The sequence below is a fragment of the Oncorhynchus nerka genome, linkage group LG13 (assembly GCF_034236695.1).
Source record: "Oncorhynchus nerka isolate Pitt River linkage group LG13, Oner_Uvic_2.0, whole genome shotgun sequence".
NCBI lineage: Eukaryota > Metazoa > Chordata > Actinopteri > Salmoniformes > Salmonidae > Oncorhynchus > Oncorhynchus nerka.
The window spans coordinates 9,501,136-9,521,049 of record NC_088408.1 but is presented as its reverse complement, the minus strand read 5'-3'; the positions used below and the strand labels follow the sequence as shown (position 1 = coordinate 9,521,049).

The 19,914-nt window shown below is 45.9% G+C and overlaps 2 protein-coding genes and 1 pseudogene across 2 annotated transcripts in view; 1 reads left to right on the top strand and 2 right to left on the bottom strand.

Annotated features, from left to right (window-relative positions):
* LOC115115793 (zinc finger protein DPF3-like) overlaps nucleotides 1-623 on the bottom strand; it is a 90,480-nt gene extending 89,857 nt beyond the window's left edge. Inside the window, exon 1 of the mRNA XM_065026096.1 lies at nucleotides 612-623. Within this exon, the coding sequence (XP_064882168.1) occupies nucleotides 612-623 (12 nt within the window). The remainder of the gene's footprint in view (nucleotides 1-611) is intronic.
* A 106-nt stretch (nucleotides 624-729) lies between these two features.
* On the bottom strand, nucleotides 730-9,463 carry LOC115125419 (zinc finger FYVE domain-containing protein 1-like; annotated as a pseudogene).
* Nucleotides 9,464-9,501: 38 nt separating this feature from the next.
* Nucleotides 9,502-12,823, top strand: LOC115125418 (phosphatidylinositol glycan anchor biosynthesis, class H). Its single transcript, XM_029654929.2, has 4 exons — nucleotides 9,502-10,054; nucleotides 10,496-10,705; nucleotides 11,177-11,260; nucleotides 12,091-12,823. The coding sequence occupies exons 1-4, from the start codon at nucleotides 9,851-9,853 to the stop codon at nucleotides 12,160-12,162; spliced, it is 570 nt and encodes a 189-aa protein (XP_029510789.1). The 5' UTR covers nucleotides 9,502-9,850; the 3' UTR covers nucleotides 12,163-12,823.
* The last annotated feature ends 7,091 nt before the right edge of the window (nucleotides 12,824-19,914 follow it).

Sequence of the window (19,914 nt, the reverse complement as noted above, 5' to 3'; positions counted from 1 at the left end):
TCAGATGTGCTGTATCTCAGTCCTGACCACTGGGTCCTAGTTCCCTCCTCTCTTGTTCTTACCCCAGGTCAGATGTGCTGTATCTCAGTCCTGACCACTGTGTCCTAGTTGCCTCCTCTCTTGTTCTTACCCCAGGTCAGATGTGCTGTATCTCAGTCCTGACCACTGGGTCCTGGTTCCCTCCTCTCTTGTTCTTACCCCAGGTCAGATGTGCTGTATCTCAGTCCTGACCACTGGGTCCTGGTCCCCTCCTCTCTTGTTCTTACCCCAGGTCAGATGTGCTGTATCTCAGTCCTGACCACTGGGTCCTGGTTCCCTCCTCTCCTGTTCTTACCCCAGGTCAGATGTGCTGTATCTCAGTCCTGACCACTGTGTCCTGGTTCCCTCCTCTCCTGTTCTTACCCCAGGTCAGATGTGCTGTATCTCAGTCCTGACCACTGGGTCCTGGTTCCCTCCTCTCCTGTTCTTACCCCAGGTCAGATGTGCTGTATCTCAGTCCTGACCACTGGGTCCTGGTTCCCTCCTCTCTTGTTCTTTATTAAATTGTATTTCTTAAAAGGTGTAGATCAGCTTTAATATTGCAGATAGATTGTAGCCTCCATCAATGTAACTGTCTGCATCATTTTCAATCCCCCATAAAAAAAAAAATTGTAAATAAACACAGTACCAGTCAAAATATTGACCAAGGAGAGTGATGGAGTGCTGCATCAGATGACCTGGCCTCCACAATCACCCGACATCAGTCCTGACCACTGTGTCCTGGTTCCCGTACCAGTACTGCCTGCTTCTGTAGATCACCCCACAGTTGGGACACTCTATCACATACCTGTAAACAACACCACCACTACTTTAGTTTAAAAAGTTTGGAAACACCTACTCATTCAAGTGTTTTTCTTTATTTTTACTATTTTCTACATTGTAGAATAATAGTGAAGACATCAAAACTACGAAATAACACATATGGAATCATGTAGTAACCAAAAAAGTGGTAAACAAATCAACATATATTTTATATTTGAGATTCTTCAAAATATGCACCCTTTGTCTTGATGACAGCTTTGCACACTCTTTGGCATTCTCTCAACCAGCTTCATGAGGTAGTCACCTGGAATGCATTTCAAAGGACAGTTGGTCTCAAACCACTCTTAAATGACCACTATTCTCCTTTTCTCCACAGCCTCATACAGTGATACAGAGTAAATAGCTTCCTCCCTTCATTCTGAAGGAATACACCCGGAGTGCATCCCAAATGGCAACCTATTCCCTATGTAGTGCACTACTTTCTGATTGCCCAGCTGACCAGTAACTCACCCAGACCAGGCATAGATGGCCAGACCAAACCAGGGAGACTCAGAGGAGGCTGTCGTCTTGGGAACCACAATCACCTCCATCCCTCCCTCATAGCACGCCTGATTAGCAGAGTACAGACGTTCAGATCAGAGGAATAACTAGTGTGTGTGTGTGTGTGTGTGTGTGTGTGTGTGTGTGTGTGTGTGTGTGTGTGTGTTTATGTGTGTATTCCTACCTTACAAGTGTAGATACGGTTGTCATACTGAGCAGAGTAGCAACAGCGGTGTTTAGCCTCGTGGTCCACTTCCTCCTTCAGGTGGTTCATACTGTTCTGACAGCCAGACCTGACAGGAAGAGGGTTAGTACACAGTCAGTACACATTGAGGAGAATAAGTAACTAAAAAGCAGCATTCCCCAAGAGAGGATGGCTTTCACTTCAGCAGTAATAAATTCATGAACTCCTTTGATGAAAAGATCATGATCATTAGAAAGCAAATTACAGAATCCTCTTTAAATCTGCGTATTCCTCCAAAGCTCAGTTGTCCTGAGTCTGCACAACACTGCCAGGACCTAGGATCAAGGGAGACATTCAAGTTTTTTAATACCATATCTCTTGACACATTGATGAAAATAATCATGGCCTCTAAACCTTCAAGCTGCATACTGGACCCTATTCCAACTAAACTACTGAAAGAGCTGCTTCCTGTGCTTGGCCCTCCTATGTTGAACATAATAAATGGCTCCCTATCCACCAGATGTGTACCAAACTCACTAAAAGTGGCAGTAATAAAGCCTCTCTTGAAAAAGCCAAATCTTGACTCAGAAAATATAAAAAATTATCAGCCTATATCGAATCTTCCATTCCTCTCAAAATAAAATTTGAAAGCTCACTGCCTTCCTGAAGACAAACAATGTATACGAAACGCTTAGTCTGAATTTAGACCCCATCATAGCACTGAGACTGCACTTGTGAAGGTAGTACATTTTAATTGTGTCAGACCAAGGCTCTGCATCTGTTCTCGTGCTCCTAGACCTTACTGCTGCTTTAGATACCATCAACACATTCTTTTGGAGAGATTGGACATCCAAATCGGTCTACACGGACAAGTTCTGGCCTGGTTTAGACCTTATCTGTCAGAAAGATTACAAAATGTTAACTTTCACTGCTAGGCGGACGACACACAGCTGTACATTTCGATGAAACATGGTGAAGCCCCAAAATTGCCCTCGCTAGAAGCCTGTGTTTCAGGCAAAAGGAAGAGGATGGCGGCAAATGTTCTACTTTTAAACTCGGACAAAACAGAGATGGTTGTTCTAGGTCCCAAGAAACAAAGAGATCTTCTGTTGAATCTGACAATTAATCTTGATGGTTGTACAGTCAACTCAAATAAAACTGTGAAGGACCTCGGTGTTACTCTGGACCCTGATCTCTCTTTTGACGAACATATCAAGATTGTTTCAAGGACAGATTTTTTTCTATCTTCGTAACATTGCAAAAATCAGAAACTTTATGTCCAACAATTATGCAAAAAAATGTATCCATGCTTTTGTCACTTCTAGATTAGACTACTACTATGTTCTACTTTCCAGCTACCAGGATAAAGCACTAAATAAACTTCAGTTAGTGCTAAATACGGCTGCTAGAATCCTGACTAGAACCAAAAAATGTGATCATATTACTCCTAGCTAGCCTCCCTACACTGGCTTCCTGTTAAGGCAAGGGCTGATTTCAAGGTTTTACTGCTGACCTACAGCTGAGACAGATACTGGAGCAGGTGAGGAACTAACCCACAGCTGAGACAGATACTGGAGCAGGTGAGGAACTAACCCACAGCTGAGACAGATACTGGAGCAGGTGAGGAACTAACCCACAGCTGAGACAGATACTGGAGCAGGTGAGGAACTAACCCACAGCTGAGACAGATACTGGAGCAGGTGAGGAACTAACCCACAGCTGAGACAGATACTGCAGCAGGTGAGGAACTAACCCACAGCTGAGACAGATACTGGAGCAGGTGAGGAACTAACCCACAGCTGAGACAGATACTGGAGCAGGTGAGGAACTAACCCACAGCTGAGACAGATACTGGAGCAGGTGAGGAACTAACCCACAGCTGAGACAGATACTGGAGCAGGTGAGGAACTAACCCACAGCTGAGACAGATACTGGAGCAGGTGAGGAACTAACCCACAGCTGAGACAGATACTGCTGGAGCAGGTGAGGAACTAACCCACAGCTGAGACAGATACTGGAGCAGGTGAGGAACTAACCCACAGCTGAGACAGATACTGGAGCAGGTGAGGAACTAACCCACAGCTGAGACAGATACTGCAGCAGGTGAGGAACTAACCCACAGCTGAGACAGATACTGGATCAGGTGAGGAACTAACCCACAGCTGAGACAGATACTGGAGCAGGTGAGGAACTAACCCACAGCTGAGACAGATACTGGAGCAGGTGAGGAACTAACCCACAGCTGAGACAGATACTGGAGCAGGTGAGGAACTAACCCACAGCTGAGACAGATACTGCAGCAGGTGAATAACTAACCCACAGCTGAGACAGATACTGCAGCAGGTGAGGAACTAACCCACAGCTGAGACAGATACTGCAGCAGGTGAATAACTAACCCACAGCTGAGACAGATACTGCAGCAGGTGAATAACTAACCCACATCTGAGACAGATACTGGAGCAGGTGAGGAACTAACCCACAGCTGAGACAGATACTGGAGCAGGTGAAGAACTAACCCACAGCTGAGACAGATACTGGAGCAGGTGAGGAACTAACCCACAGCTGAGACAGATACTGGAGCAGGTGAGGAACTAACCCACAGCTGAGACAGATACTGGAGCAGGTGAGGAACTAACCCACAGCTGAGACAGATACTGGATCAGGTGAGGAACTAACCCACAGCTGAGACAGATACTGGAGCAGGTGAGGAACTAACCCACAGCTGAGACAGATACTGGAGCAGGTGAGGAACTAACCCACAGCTGAGACAGATACTGGAGCAGGTGAGGAACTAACCCACAGCTGAGACAGATACTGGATCAGGTGAGGAACTAACCCACAGCTGAGACAGATACTGGAGCAGTTGAGGAACTAACCCACAGCTGAGACAGATACTGGAGCAGGTAAAGTATTCATCAGGGAAGAAAGAGTTACTGGCCAGGTGCTCTTCTGGGATATCCCCACTGAAACGTTCACTCAGGGCCTAGAAGGGAGAGAGAGAGAGTAGAGAGCGAGAGAGAGAGAGCAGGGGAGATTAGAGGGAGGGAGAACTTTGCAAAAGGTGTTGACAATGTCATTCATTGCTTACAGACACACACACACACACACACACACACACACACCAACCTGCAGGGCTCTGTATATGACGCTTGCGGAACGAGGTGAGCGAGTAGTGTTGTTATCTAACTGTTGCTCCAGGCTCCGCAGCAGACCACTAAAATCTGTCGGGGGGTTGTAGGTTCGAGTCCCGCGATACTGGATGGAGCTGAAGGACTCGGGAAACATACCCAACTTCCTGAAACGCACCTGGAGCAGACGTTCTGCAGACTCTGATGGGTTGTCTGGAGAGAGGGGGAGCGAGCGAGATGTAGAGAAGAGAGGGAGAAAGAGATGTAGAGGGGAGAGGGGAAGAGAGAGAGAGAGAGAGAGATGTAGAGGAGAGAGAGAGAGAGAGAGCGAGAGAGAGGGAGAGATGTAGAGGAGAGAGAGAGAGGGAGAGATGTAGAGGAGAGAGAGAGAGAGAGAGAGAGAGAGAGAGAGAGAGAGAGAGAGAGCGAGAGAGAGAGAGAGAGAGAGAGAGAGAGGAGAGAGAGAGAGAGAGAGCTGAGAGAGAGAGAGAGAGAGAGAGAAAGAGAGAGAGAGAGAGAGATAGAGAGAAAGAGGAGAGAGAGAGAGAGAGAGGAGAGAGAGAGAGGGAGAGAGTAGAGAGAGAGAGAGAGAGGAGAGAGAGAGCGAGAGCTGAGAGAGAGAGAGAGATAGATAGAGAGAGAGTAGAGAGAGAGAGAGAGAGAGAGAGAGAGAGAGAGAGAGAGAGAGAGAGAGAGAGAGAGAGAGAGAGGAGAGAGAGAGATGTAGAGGAGAGAGAGAGAGAGAGAGCGAGAGAGAGCGAGAGAGAGAGAGAGAGAGAGAGAGAGAGAGAGAGAGAGAGAGAGAGCTGTAGAGGAGAGAGAGAGATAGAGAAAGATGTAGAGGAGAGAGAGAGATAGATAGATAGAGAAAGATGTAGAGGAGAGAGATGTAGAGGAGAGAGAGAGATAGATATAGAAAGATGTAGAGGAGAGAGGGGAAGAGAGAGAGCAGTGGATGAAGAAGAGAAAAGAGGGGAAGACAGTCTTGATGTTAGAGACTGATGATTGTAAGTAGAGGTGAATGGACTAGGCTATGACAAGTTATTTCCACTTTCTAAACTGAAAACTGAATTGAGGGCAATCCTGCTATGGTCTCTATCTCTGTCTCAACCCCTGACCCTGTCCCCCAACCTGAACCCAGCTGTTTGTCTGTCTGACCCTGTCCCCTAACCTGAACCCAGCTGTTTGTCTGTCTGACCCTGTCCCCCAACCTGAACCCATCTGTTTGTCTGTCTGTCTGACCCCTGACCCTGTCCCCCAACCTGAACCCAGCTGTTTGTGTTATTGTCAACTTCATTGACATGACAGCACAAACAGACTGGCACTCAGGCTAAGCCAACCAGAAGCACCTACCTGAGCCCAGTAGCTTGGTGTGGACGGTCCCATGGAAGATAATAAGAGCTGGTCCCAGAGTGGACAGAGGGACGTCCAGGCCACATCGGGCTGTAGTGGCCTTCAGCTCCCTGGTGAAGTGCTTCAGATAGGCTTCCGAAGCATCACCTAGGAGCTTGAACAGGTCGTCGTGGAGACGGTCGGCATGGGTACGGTAGATAACGAGGTCGGAGACGGCAAGGACTTGGAGGAGCAGCTGGGTACGCTGGCCCTGATTGGATCCTAGGTGGGAACCGAGGAAGGTGAAGTGTTAGTAGATGTCTGCTGACTGGTTAGTGCTCCCAATGTGATCATCATCAAAAGCCTTTAGGCCTTCCCCTCGACAGACAGACAGCATTCCCCTCGACAGACAGACAGACAGCATTCCCCTCGACAGACAGACAGACAACATTCCCCTCGACAGACAGACAACATTCCCCTCGACAGACAGACATACAGCATTCTCCACGACAGACAGACACCATTCCCCTCGACAGACAGACAGCATTCCCTCAACAGACAGACAGCATTCCCTCAACAGACAGACAGCATTCCCTCAACAGACAGACAAGTGATACTCTAGCCTAGTCTTTTGATACAACAAGGTTTTGACCAATCAGATGTCAGTCGAAGCCTTGCTGTTGGTTCTAGCTACCATCAGTGTATGTCCAGCTCCTGCTTCATATTTAGTCATGTTTAATTCTGTACCTGCCCCCAGCAGTCCCTCTGTGTCGATCACCACAACCCTGTGGATGGGGTCCACGGCAGCCCAGACCCCCACGGTGCAGGACTCCTGGGTGGGGGATGTCTGGAACACCTCTCGCCCCAGGAAGAAGGTGTGATTCAGGGCGTGGGACTTCCCCTCCCCCAGTGTTTCCAAAGATAGACACGACCTTGAGGAGTTCCTCTAGCCTGCAGTCCAGCCGGCTCACAAAGTCTTCCTCGTCCTTTAACTAGAGATTCAATACAACAGAGGTCAGTCTGTGGTGAAGTACTTTCCTCAACCAAACAGAGTATTGGTCTAGCCTGGTCCCAGATCTGTTGTCTCCTTCTATAGCCTGGTCCCAGATCTGTTGTCTCCTTCTATAGCCTGGTCCCAGATCTGTTGTCTCCTTCTATAGCCTGGTCCCAGATCTGTTGTCTCCTTCTATAGCCTGGTCCCAGATCTGTTGTCTACTTCTAAAGCCTGGTCCCAGATCTGTTGTCTCCTTCTATAGCCTGGTCCCAGATCTGTTGTCTACTTCTAAAGCCTGGTCCCAGATCTGTTGTCTACTTCTAGAGCCTGGTCCCAGATCTGTTGTCTCCTTCTATAGCCTGGTCCCAGATCTGTTGTCTACTTCTAAAGCCTGGTCCCAGATCTGTTGTCTACTTCTAGAGCCTGGTCCCAGATCTGTTTGTGCGTTTGCCAGCTCCATTGTTCATTGACATGTCAATGACTAACAAGGAGTTGGCATGATTGCACAAAGATGGACACACACGATTATTGGTCTTCTTAACCAATATTTTCTTGTACAGCCGGCAGTCCTCCAATCTGAATCGAAGGACGATTATTTAAGATATTTCTCCTTGGCGTTTCATACAGATTGTCAAACTGCAAACTGCCTTATACCCATCATCCAATCTTTTCAGATATACACAAGTTCCTAGTGATTAGAGTCTACAGTGAGGGGGTTGATTAGAGTCTACAGTGAGGGGGTTGATTAGAGTCTACAGTGAGAGTGTTGATTAGAGTCTACAGTGAGGGGGTTGATTAGAGTCTACAGTGAGGGGGTTGATTAGTGTCTACAGTGAGGGGGTTGATTAGTGTCTACAGTGAGGGGGTTGATTAGAGTCTACAGTGAGGGGGTTGATTAGAGTGTCTACAGTGAGGGGGTTGATTAGAGTCTACAGTGAGGGGGTTGATTCGTGTCTACAGTGAGGGGGTTTATTAGAGTCTACAGTGAGGGGGTTGATTCGTGTCTACAGTGAGGGGGTTGAGTATGACTCTGTGGGGCCTGGTCAAAAATAAGTACACTATAAAGGGAACAGTGTGCCATTTAGGATGCATTCAAGCACACAATATGTCCCTCACCTGCATCTCCTCCTTCTCATCCACCAGTAAGAAGCTGCACACCTTCTCCAGTTTTGCTTTCAGGGCCTCCACTCCCCTCCATCCCCAGCCTCCAGGCTACTATCCTGGGCTTTCACCGGAGGAGGGTAGAGGGTCACAGGGTGCTTCCTCTTGTTCACCCCGCTGTGGCTCCGCTTCTGGCAGTCCAAACAGAGGTTACTCTTACAGCCCTGGCAGCGCACCACTGCCCTCAGCCAGCCCCTGTTCACCCCAAAGCCGCGGTTGTCCCCTTTACAGGAGTCACAGAAAGGGACGTGTCCCGGGGCGATGCGTTCCTGGCGATGGAGCTCTAGCTCGCGGAGGACGCACTGCAGGCTGTCGCAATCGAAGGCGGCGGCGTCTGAGCCGCCGCAGGCGTAGCTCTCCAGCTCTCCTGACACACCAGGATGGTGTTGATCCTTTTACCTACAGACGGACCTTGACCACTCATAATTAACACTTTGGTGTGGTACTGCTAACAAGGGCGTCTTTATGCCTATAATCTGTGCCTGAGGAACTGTTGCTGAAGAGTCGAAAACTACACTCGGGATAACGATACCAGACTGATGTAGAATATGTTTATGGCTATAGTCTGTAAGGTGTTAAAGATTTAAATGTTTTCTTATTTAGTACGTTATGGTAGTAGTGCCTCTTCTATACTCCCCAAAAACACTTAGCAGATCAATTTTCAAAAATGAACTGTGACAGATCACTTTGACATCAAATGACTCTTTAAATTACAGATATGTCTGTGTGTCAGCAAAACAATCATAACGATTTCCTACATACATGTCCAGACATGCAGCTAGCACCACCTGCAAGCAATCGATAGCTATCAACCACCAATAACATTGGCATTAGCTAACGTTAGATGGCTTAGTGTTTGTTTAGCTGCTGTTGTTGTTGGCTAAGCGACTTTGAGAGTAGAAATTGACAACCGTGACTCTGTGCAAAAACAACAAATCTGCATATATATATATATATATATATATATATATAAAGAAAACACTAACATATTTGTCAGTTACTCCACATCAACTGAAACGACCCATTTCTCAAGAACCAACCCATCAACAAAAGCCATTATCAAGCCAAAAATATGGACCTAGCTTAGTTTGCCAAGATATTTCCTAACCTAAACGTTTTTTCACCTTCTACACACAAAACAACGCAATACTCTTTTAATAAACAAACATGGTATGCAATGTCAATCACAAAGATACCGTTGTGTATACATATATCTCTCTTATAAGGATAATTTCGCTGCCCAACAGCTAGATGTTGTTCACAGTTTCATCAGCTGATCGGCTTGTTTTCATCCAGAGGTCAAAAGTTATAGACCGCGAAGCATCCTGGGAAATGTAGTTGTTGTTTGGAATAGCTTACTTTCCCCACAATGCACCTCAAAGTTTGTAGCTTGCCAGTTCGGTCAAAGAGGTTTTCTCATCGATGTTGACCTAGTTTTGTGCAATTAATAGTCAATATTGAGAGGAAGTGAATTTCCGGATTCACGTATTTGCTGGCTTTGAAGTAAACTAGTAACTTAGCGTATGCAAATATGTTAGTTATTGTTAATTGTTTTTAAATAGTTTATTCAGTCTCCACATTGTTAGCTATAGCTAGTAAGCTGTCTTCTCACTGGAGACGTTAGAGCTAGCCTACATTAGTTAGACGATAGCTAACGTTAGCTAGACATCACTCCAGTTCCAGCTATTGATATTCAGTCATCTAGAGTTTATGCAGAACGGTGACCAGCATTACAGCATGGAAGATGAAACCTACACGGACATCGACGGCAAGGCCATCTCTCTGGAGTGTCAAAGTCACTCGGGTTTCTGCAGGGAGTTCACGGTTAGCTCGGCTAAAGTCTCCATAGGCAGAGTGATGGCTTACACTTGCGCCGTCTGGCTATCGGCCTACATCATATTCTTCGTCACTGAGGTAAGGATACTAGGGTTTAGTCCCAAATGGCACCCTATTCGCTATACAGTCTAATAGTTTTGACCATGGCACCTGCGTCACTGGTCAACAATCCAGTTTCCGGAAGCTACTGGGTGTGCAGGATTTTGTTCCAGCCCGACACTAACACATCTGATTCAACCAACTGCTCAGCAGGTGTTGTGTGGTTGTATCGGTGGTGTTAGTGCAGGTCTAGAACAAAAGTGTGCCCCTATAGCACTTTAGGGCCAGTGTCGGTAACCCACTAAGCTAGATTAATCATTTAATAATATAGCTAAGTATTATTGTTGTTGTGGTTCAATCAGTTCAATGCTGGTCTCTTCTCAAAGTCGCTGTATGTGGAGCACCCTGAGTCTACAGAGAGATTAAAACTTTTTATTTTTAATTTTTTACTTCAATGCCATTCTCTTCATCTCTCTCCAGAACACAGCCGTTCTCTCCAGTGCCATAATCATCACCCTGGTCGGTATGATGGTTCACATCCACTTTGTGAAGGTGGACCATGAGACGCTGCTCATCATTGGTTCTCTGGGTGTCCAGGTGTCTTCTAGCTACGCCTCCGGCAGGGAGTCTACAGACTTCATAGAGATGGGCAAGATCAAAGACATAGTAATTAATGAAGCTATTCACATGGTGAGGAAAATCAAAGACATAGTAAATTAAAGAAGCTATTCACATGGTGAGGAAAATCAAAGACATAGTAAATTAAAGAAGCTATTCACATGGTGAGGAAAATCAAAGACATAGTAAATTAATGAAGCTATTCACATGGTGAGGAAAATCAAAGACATAGTAATGAATGAAGCTATTCACATGGTGAGGAAAATCAAAGACATAGTAATGAATGAAGCTATTCACATGGTGAGGAAATAGGATACTGAGCTGATGAAGGTACATTTCCAGTTGATTTGATCGTCACTAAAGGCGTTGACTGCTTCTCGTTCAGATGCAGTTCGATGGATCCTGCTATAACTTATCTGAACCGTTGATGATCGTAGGACAGTGAACAATGCATGACTGAAAGTCGCTTTGGATAAAATAGTCTGATAAATGGTATATACAATATTATTATATCGTATCTTATGATGTTTTTTTTTTCTTCAGCAAACAGTCATCTACTATCTTTGCATCCTCTTGAAGGACCCCTCAGATCCAGAGGCAGTGTCTAGCGTGGTCCCGCTGTTTCAGGTGAGCTTCAGGATCATTATGGATCTAACATACTGTTTAAAATGCATGTCTGTATCTAAATCAAATCAACATTTATTTATACATCACATTTCGGACATGTGAAATGTCCTGTGTTCTTCACATGAAGAAATAAATAATAATAATAATAATAATAATAAATAAAACCTTTGGATCTGATGTAGTTTTACCCTGCGTTGAAGCCTAACCCTGTGCGTTGAAGCCTAACCCTGTGCGTTGAAGCCTAACCCTGTGCGTTGAAGCCTAACCCTGTGTGTTGAAGCCTAACCCTGTGTGTTGAAGCCTAACCCTGTGTGTTGAAGCCTAACCCTGTGTGTTGAAGCCTAACCCTGTGTGTTGAAGCCTAACCCTGTGTGTTGAAGCCTAACCCTGTGTGTTGAAGCCTAACCCTGTGCGTTGAAGCCTAACCCTGTGCGTTGAAGCCTAACCCTGTGCGTTGAAGCCTAACCCTGTGCGTTGAAGCCTAACCCTGTGCGTTGAAGCCTAACCCTGTGTTGAAGCCTAACCCTGTGTTGAAGCCTAACCCTGTGTTGAAGCCTAACCCTGTGTTGAAGCCTAACCCTGTGTTGAAGCCTATCCCTGCGCGTTGAAGGCTAACCCTGCGCGTTGAAGCCTAACCCTGCGCGTTGAAGCCTAACCCTGCGCGTTGAAGCCTAACCCTGCGCGTTGAAGCCTAACCCTGCGCGTTGAAGCCTAACCCTGCGCGTTGAAGCCTAACCCTGCGCGTTGAAGCTTAACCCTGCGCGTTGAAGCCTTTACTGACCTCTACATTCACCTGTCTGATAATAGTTTACCTTTCATTCCTCTTTCAGAGCTCAAAACCAAGGCTGAACTGCCTGGTCAAAGTGTACAAGAGCTGCCAGGAGATTCTAGCTAAGTGCTGATGGTGATGATGTCATTTGGTAAACCGTTTGGGTGAACTACACTGACGTCATGTTGGAAAAGCACAGTCGCTGACATCACTGCATACCGATGTTTCAAACTACTGACTTCACCGCATACCGAGTCATGCAACATGTTTTGAATGTTTCTCTGATTGTGTTAACAATTCCCAATGGAAAGAAAAACTGATGATACACCTATTATTGTTTTATCTACTTTTTGTCTTTTTTTGAAAAATTATTTTCAGGTCATTTTCCACACACCAGTTTTTAGTAATGCAAGACAAGATCCATTAGGTCATCCCACTAAAATATACTATACTCTTTAAGATTCTCAGTAAGAGAGTAGTTTATGAATGTAAGTCCTTATTTAGTGTTACCTAATGTTGTTATTTACTTCTATGTCTTAGAATCTACTTGAACAGTGTTTACCTGGAACTATGTCCCTACTTGATAAGCTCGATAACTTTAAGGATTTCCTGTTGCAACTATGAATTTAGAAATAACCTCTTTTTTCTCCTTAGATGCAAATTTTTATATTATTATATATTTACAAATATTGTATTCCATTTGAAGAGTTAATAGTATTTATCATGTAATTTAAATAAGAATTTGTTCTTAAAACTGACTTGCCTAGTTAAATAAATAAAAAATATTTTCAAAATGTGCTCTCTCTAGCTGCTATTCTTTCCATCGCCAGTAGAGGGCAGGACCTACCACCTTTAACTCAAAACAGAACCATGTCCACCTGCCGCCATTGCTGTCGGCTAATGGGGATCCTACTGCTGCCATTATTTACTTGGACAGCCGGCAGTCCTGCAATAAGTTCAGCAATACAAATCGTAAAATCAGATTTTTAAACTTAACCTTAAACGCACTTATCTTATGCTTAACCCTATATTTTTAAGACCCAAAAGCTATTTTTTTTTTGTTTCTGACATAGTGGCCTACAGCCAAATCACGGTTGGTAAAGAAAAATATTAAGGATGAGCCTGAACCCAGCTGATCTAGACAGACACTGTGTTATGTGGTCTAGATCTTCCATAACGGGGTCAATACGGACCACCGGTATATAAACACACATAAGACATGAAAGAATGCATAGAATTGCAGGAAAGTAGCTTTAAAACAGCTACAAAATATATCTGCCCCATGCAAAATGTGTAGAATTGTTGGGGAAATTAGCTTTAAAACTGCAACATTTGCTCTCCGCCAACAATAGGGGTGGGAACAGTTAGGGCTGGCATAGGTTGCGATGTGGGTTTGTTACTACGCAGAGAAATGATCCATTCGGACTAAAAGTAGTTGGTTTTAAATATACATATACTACCGGTCAAATGTTTGGACACAACTAATCATTCCAGGGTTTTTCTTTATTTGTACTATTTTCTACATTGTAGAACAATAGTGAAGACATCACAACTATGAACTAACTCATATGGAATCATGTAGTAACCAAAAAAGTGGTAAACAAATCTAAATATAGTTTAGATTTGAGATTCTTCAAATAGCCACCTTTTGCCTTGATGACAGCTTTGCACACTCTTGGCATTCTCTCAACTAGCTTCACCTGGAATGATTTTCCAACAGTCTTGAAGGAGTTCCCACATATGCTGAGCACTTGTTGGCTGCTTTTCCTTCCCACTGCGGTCCAACTTATCCCAAAACATCTAAATTTGGTTGAGGTCGGGGGATTGTGGAGGCCAGGTCATCTGATGCAGCACTCCATCGCTCTCCCTCTTGGTGTTGAATGCTGAGCTATAGTCGATGAACAGCATTTTTACAAAGGTAATCCTCTTGTCCAGGATATGGCTGTGTGCAGTGCAGTGGCGATTGCATCATCTGTGGATCTATTGGGGCGGTAAGGAAACTGAAGTGGGTCTAGGGTAACAAGTAAGGTAGAGGTGATATGATCCTTGACGAGTCTCTCAAAGCACTTTATGATGACAGAAGTTAGTCAGGTCGAAAGTAATTTAGTTACCCTTGCCTTATTGGGTACAGACACAGTTGTGGCCATCTTGAAGCATGCGGGGACAGCAGACTGGGATATGGAAGAGATTGAATATGTCTGTAAACACAACAGCCAGCTGGTCTGCACATGCTCTGAGGCTGCGGCTAGGGATGCTCTCTGGGCCGGCAGCATGGCAAGGGTTAACACGCTTAAATGTCTTTCGTCGGCCACGGAGACGGAGAGCTCACAGTTCTTGTTAGTGGGCCGTGTCGATGACACTGTGTTATCCTCAAAGCGGGTGAAGAAGGTGTTTAGCTTGTCCGGAAGCGTGACGTAGTGTCCGTGATGTGGCTGGTTTTCTTTTTATAGCCTGTGATTGTCTGTAGACCCTGCAACATACGTCTTGTGTCTGAGCCGTTGAATTGCGACTCCACTTTGTCTCTATACTGACGTTTTGCCTGTTTGATTGCCTTGCGGAGTGAATAACTACAGTGTTTATATTCAGCCATATTCCCAGGTACCTTGCCATGGTTAAATGCGGTGGTTCGCGCTTTCAGTTTTGCGTGAATGCTGCCATCTATCCACGTTTCTGGTCAGGGTAGGTTTTAATAGTCACAGTGGGTACAGCATCTGCCATACACTTCCTGATAAACTCAGTCTCACAGTATCAGTATATTCATTAATATTATTCTCGGAAGCTATCCGGAACATATCCCATTCCCCGTGATCAAAACAATCTTGAAGCGTGGATTCCGATTGGTCAGACCAACGTTGAATAGTCCTTTGCACGGGTACTTCCTGTTTGAGTTTCTGCCAACAGGAAGGGAGGAGCAAATCGGAGTCGTGGCCAGATTTGCCGAAAGGAGAAAGACACTTTCATACGGTCTAGATAGACACTGTGTCATATGGTCTAGACAGATCTAGATAGACACTGTGTCATATGGTCTAGATAGACACTGTGTCATATGGTCTAGATAGACACTGTGTCATATGGTCTAGATAGACACTGTGTCATATGGTCTAGATAGATCTAGATAGACACTGTGTCATATGGTCTAGATAGACACTGTGTCATATGGTCTAGATAGATCTAGATAGACACTGTGTCATAGGGTCTAGATAGATACTGTGTCATATGGTCTAGATAGACACTGTGTCATATGGTCTAGACAGATCTAGATAGACACTGTGTCATATGGTCTGGATAGACACTGTGTCATATGGTCTGGATAGACACTGTGTCATATGGTCTAGATAGACACTGTCATATGGTCTAGAGATAGATCTAGATAGACACTGTGTCATATGGTCTAGATAGACACTGTGTCATATGGTCTAGATAGACACTGTGTCATATGGTCTAGATAGACACTGTGTCATATGGTCTAGATAGACACTGTGTCATATGGTCTAGATAGACACTGTGTCATATGGTCTAGATAGACACTATGTCATATGGTCTAGATAGACACTATACGGTCTAGATAGATCTAGATAGACACTGTGTCATATGGTCTAGATAGACACTGTGTCATATGGTCTAGATAGACACTATACGGTCTAGATAGACACTATACGGTCTAGATAGACACTATACGGTCTAGATAGACACTATACAATCCAAGATGGCGTAGCAGTCGGACGTTTGTCTTGTCCCGTCCTGTATAGTGTAAATATAGTTTTTCCTCGTTTTTTTTCTGTATATATTTCGTACATATTTTAATCTCACTTTCCAACTACAGGCTGAATATACTCTCCTGCAACCCGCATCACCCAATGTGGTACGGATCTGCTTTTTCTATACTTTAGAATCGGAACCCTCATCAGAAGCTAGCCGCTAACTAGCTACTAGCTAGCCACTGCTAGCGGTCTTCAACGCTAACTAGGACACCAGCGCGACATCTACCCAAAGCATATCAGACTGCTTTTTCTCTACCACATCTCCGGATTCCTACCGCAAGCTCTGAACCTTTATACCGGATCATCGTAAATAGCTAGCTGCAATCCGAGTGGCTACTCCTGGCTAACGTCTCTGTCCCAGAGCAAGCACCAGTTAGCCTGGAGCTAGCCTCGAGCTAAGCCCATCTCCCGACTAGCCGAAGAGGTCCAAAAATACCTAATTTGCCAATTGGCCTGGACCCTCTACTGACCCTCTACTGCCGACAGTGATTTTTAATTTGTTTATACCTTCCGGAAACCTGCCTCACCCAATGTGATACGGAATCGCTATTACTTTTACTCTTATTTTTATTTTTATGACACACTCAAGAACCTCCAGACGCTAACCAGCTAACTAGCTACAAGCTAGTTAGTCATTGTTAGTTTAAAAAAAAAAAACCTGGATAACACTCGCCAGCCCAGCCCCCTGCCCATCCACCGCTGCCCCCTGGACACTGATCTCTTGGCTACATAGCTGACGCACGCTGGACTGTCCATTAATCACGGTACTCCTTTCTGCTTGTTTGTCTTACCTGTCGGCCCGTTGCCTAGTCAACGCCATTTTACCTGCTGTTTGTTGTGCTAGCGGATTAGCCTCGCCTACTGTTTTTAGCTAGCTTTCCAAATTCAACACCTGTGATTACTGTATGCCTCGCTGTATGTCTCTCTCAGATGTCAATATGCCTTGTATACTGTTGTTCAGGTTAGTTATAATTGTTTTAGTTCACAATGGAGCCCCTAGACCCACTCTGCATACCCCTGTTATCTCCTTTGTCCCACCTCCCACACATGCGGTGACCTCACCCATTACAACCAGCATGTCCAGAGATACAACCTGTCTCATCATCACCCAGTGCCTGGGCTTACCTCCGCTGTACCCGCACCCCACCATACCCCTGTCTGCGCATTATGCCCTGAATATATTCTACCATGCCCAGAAACCTGCTCCTCTTATCCTCTGCCCCCAACGCTCTAGGCGACCAGTTTTGATAGCCTTTAGCCGCACCCTCATACTACTCCTTCTCTGTTCCGCGGGTGATGTGGAGGTAAACCCAGGCCCTGCATGTCCCCAGGTACCCTCATTTGTTGACTTCTGTGATCGAAAAAGCCTTGGTTTTATGCATGTCAACATCAGAAGCCTCCTCCCTAAGTTTGTTTTACTCACTGCTTTAGCACACTCTGCTAACCCTGATGTCCTTGCCGTGTCTGAATCCTGGCTCAGGAAGGCCACCAAAAATTCAGAGATTTCCATACCCAACTATAACATCTTCCGTCAAGATAGAACTGCCAAAGGGGGAGGAGTTGCAGTCTACTGCAGAGAGAGCCTGCAAAGTAATGTCATACTTTCCAGGTCCATATCCAAACAGTTCGAACTACTAATTTTGAAAATTACCCTCTCCAGAAATAAGTCTCTCACTGTTGCCACCTGCTACCGGCCACCCTCAGCTCCCAGCTGTGCCCTGGACACCATTTGTGAATTGATCGCCCCCCCATCTAGCTTCAGAGTTTGTTCTGTTAGGTGACCTAAACTGGGATATGCTTAACACCCCGGCAGTCCTACAATGTAAGCTAGATGCCCTCAATCTCACTCAAATCATCAAGGAATCCACCAGGTACAACCCTAACTCTGTAAACAAGGGCACCCTCATAGACGTCATCCTGACCAACTGGCCCTCCAAATACACCTCCGCTGTCTTCAACCAGGATCTCAGCGATCACTGCCTCATTGCCTGTATCCGCCACGGGCCGCAGTCAAACGACCACCCCTCATCACTGTCAAACGCTCCTAAAACACTTCTGTGAGCAGGCCTTTCTAATCGACCTGGCCCGGGTATCCTGGAAGGACATTGACCTCATCCCGTCAGTTGAGGATGCCTGGTCATTCTTTAAAAGTAACTTCCTCACCATTTTAGATAAGCATGCTCCGTTCAAAAATGCAGAACCAAGAACAGATACAGCCCTTGGTTCACTCCAGACCTGACTGCCCTCGACCAGCACAAAAACATCCTGTGGCGGACTGCAATAGCATCGAATAGCCCCCGTGATATGCAACTGTTCAGGGAAGTCAGGAACCAATACACGCAGTCAGTCAGGAAAGCTAAGGCCAGCTTCTTCAGGCAGAAGTTTGCATCCTGTAGCTCCAACTCCAAAAAGTTCTGGGACACTGTAAAGTCCATGGAGAACAAGAGCACCTCCTCCCAGCTGCCCACTGCACTGAGGCTAGGTAACACGGTCTCCACCGATAAATCCACGATTATCGAAAGCTTCAATAAGCACTTCTCAACGGCTGGCCATGCCTTCCGCCTGGCTACTCCAACCTCGGGCCAACAGCTCCGCCCCCCCCCGCAGCTCCTCGCCCAAGCCTCTCCAGGTTCTCCTTTACCCAAATCCAGATAGCAGATGTTCTGAAAGAGCTGCAAAACCTAGACCCGTACAAATCAGCTGGGCTTGACAATCTGGACCCTCTATTTCTGAAACTATCTGCCGCCATTGTCGCAGCCCCTATTACCAGCCTGTTCAACCTCTCTTTCATATCGTCTGAGATCCCCAAGGATTGGAAAGCTGCCGCAGTCATCCCCCTCTTCAAAGGGGGAGACACCCTGGACCCAAACTGCTATAGACCTATATCCATCCTGCCCTGCCTATCTAAGGTCTTCGAAAGCCAAGTCAACAAACAGGTCACTGACCATCTCGAATCCCACCGTACCTTCTCCGCTGTGCAATCTGGTTTCCGAGCCGGTCACGGGTGCACCTCAGCCACGCTCAAGGTACTAAACGATATCATAACCGCCATCGATAAAAGACAGTACTGTGCAGCCGTCTTCATCGACCTCGCCAAGGCTTTCGACTCTGTCAATCACCATATTCTTATCGGCAGACTCAATAGCCTCGGTTTCTCGGATGACTGCCTTGCCTGGTTCACCAATTACTTTGCAGACAGAGTTCAGTGTGTCAAATCGGAGGGCATGCTGTCCGGTCCTCTGGCAGTCTCTATGGGGGTGCCACAGGGTTCAATTCTCGGGCCGACTCTTTTCTCTGTATATATCAATGATGCTCTTGCTGCGGGCGATTCCCTGATCCACCTCTACGCAGACGACACCATTCTATATACTTTCGGCCCGTCATTGGACACTGTGCTATCTAACCTCCAAACGAGCTTCAATGCCATACAGCACTCCTTACGTGGCCTCCAACTACTCTTAAATGCGAGTAAAACCAAATGCATGATTTTCAACCGATCGCTGCCTGCACCCGCATGCCCGACTAGCATCACCACCCTGGATGGTTCCGACCTTGAATATGTGGACATCTATAAGTACCTAGGTGTCTGGCTAGACTGCAAACTCTCCTTCCAGACTCACATCAAACATCTCCAATCGAAAATCAAATCAAGAGTCGGCTTTCTATTCCGCAACAAAGCCTCCTTCACTCACGCCGCCAAGCTTACCCTAGTAAAACTGACTATCCTACCGATCCTCAATTTCGGCGATGTCATCTACAAAATGGCTTCCAACACTCTACTCAGCAAACTGGATGCAGTCTATCATAGTGCCATCCGTTTTGTCACCAAAGCACCTTATACCACCCACCACTGCGACTTGTATGCTCTAGTCGTCTGGCCCTCGCTACATATTCGTCGCCAGACCCACTGGCTCAGGTCATCTACAAGTCCATGCTAGGTAAAGCTCCGCCTTATCTCAGTTCACTGGTCACGATGGCAACACCCATCCGTAGCACACGCTCCAGCAGGTGTATCTCACTGATCATCCCTAAAGCCAACACCTCATTTGGCCGCCTTTCGTTCCAGTACTCTGCTGCCTGTGACTGGAACGAACTGCAAAAATCGCTGAAGTTGGAGACTTTTA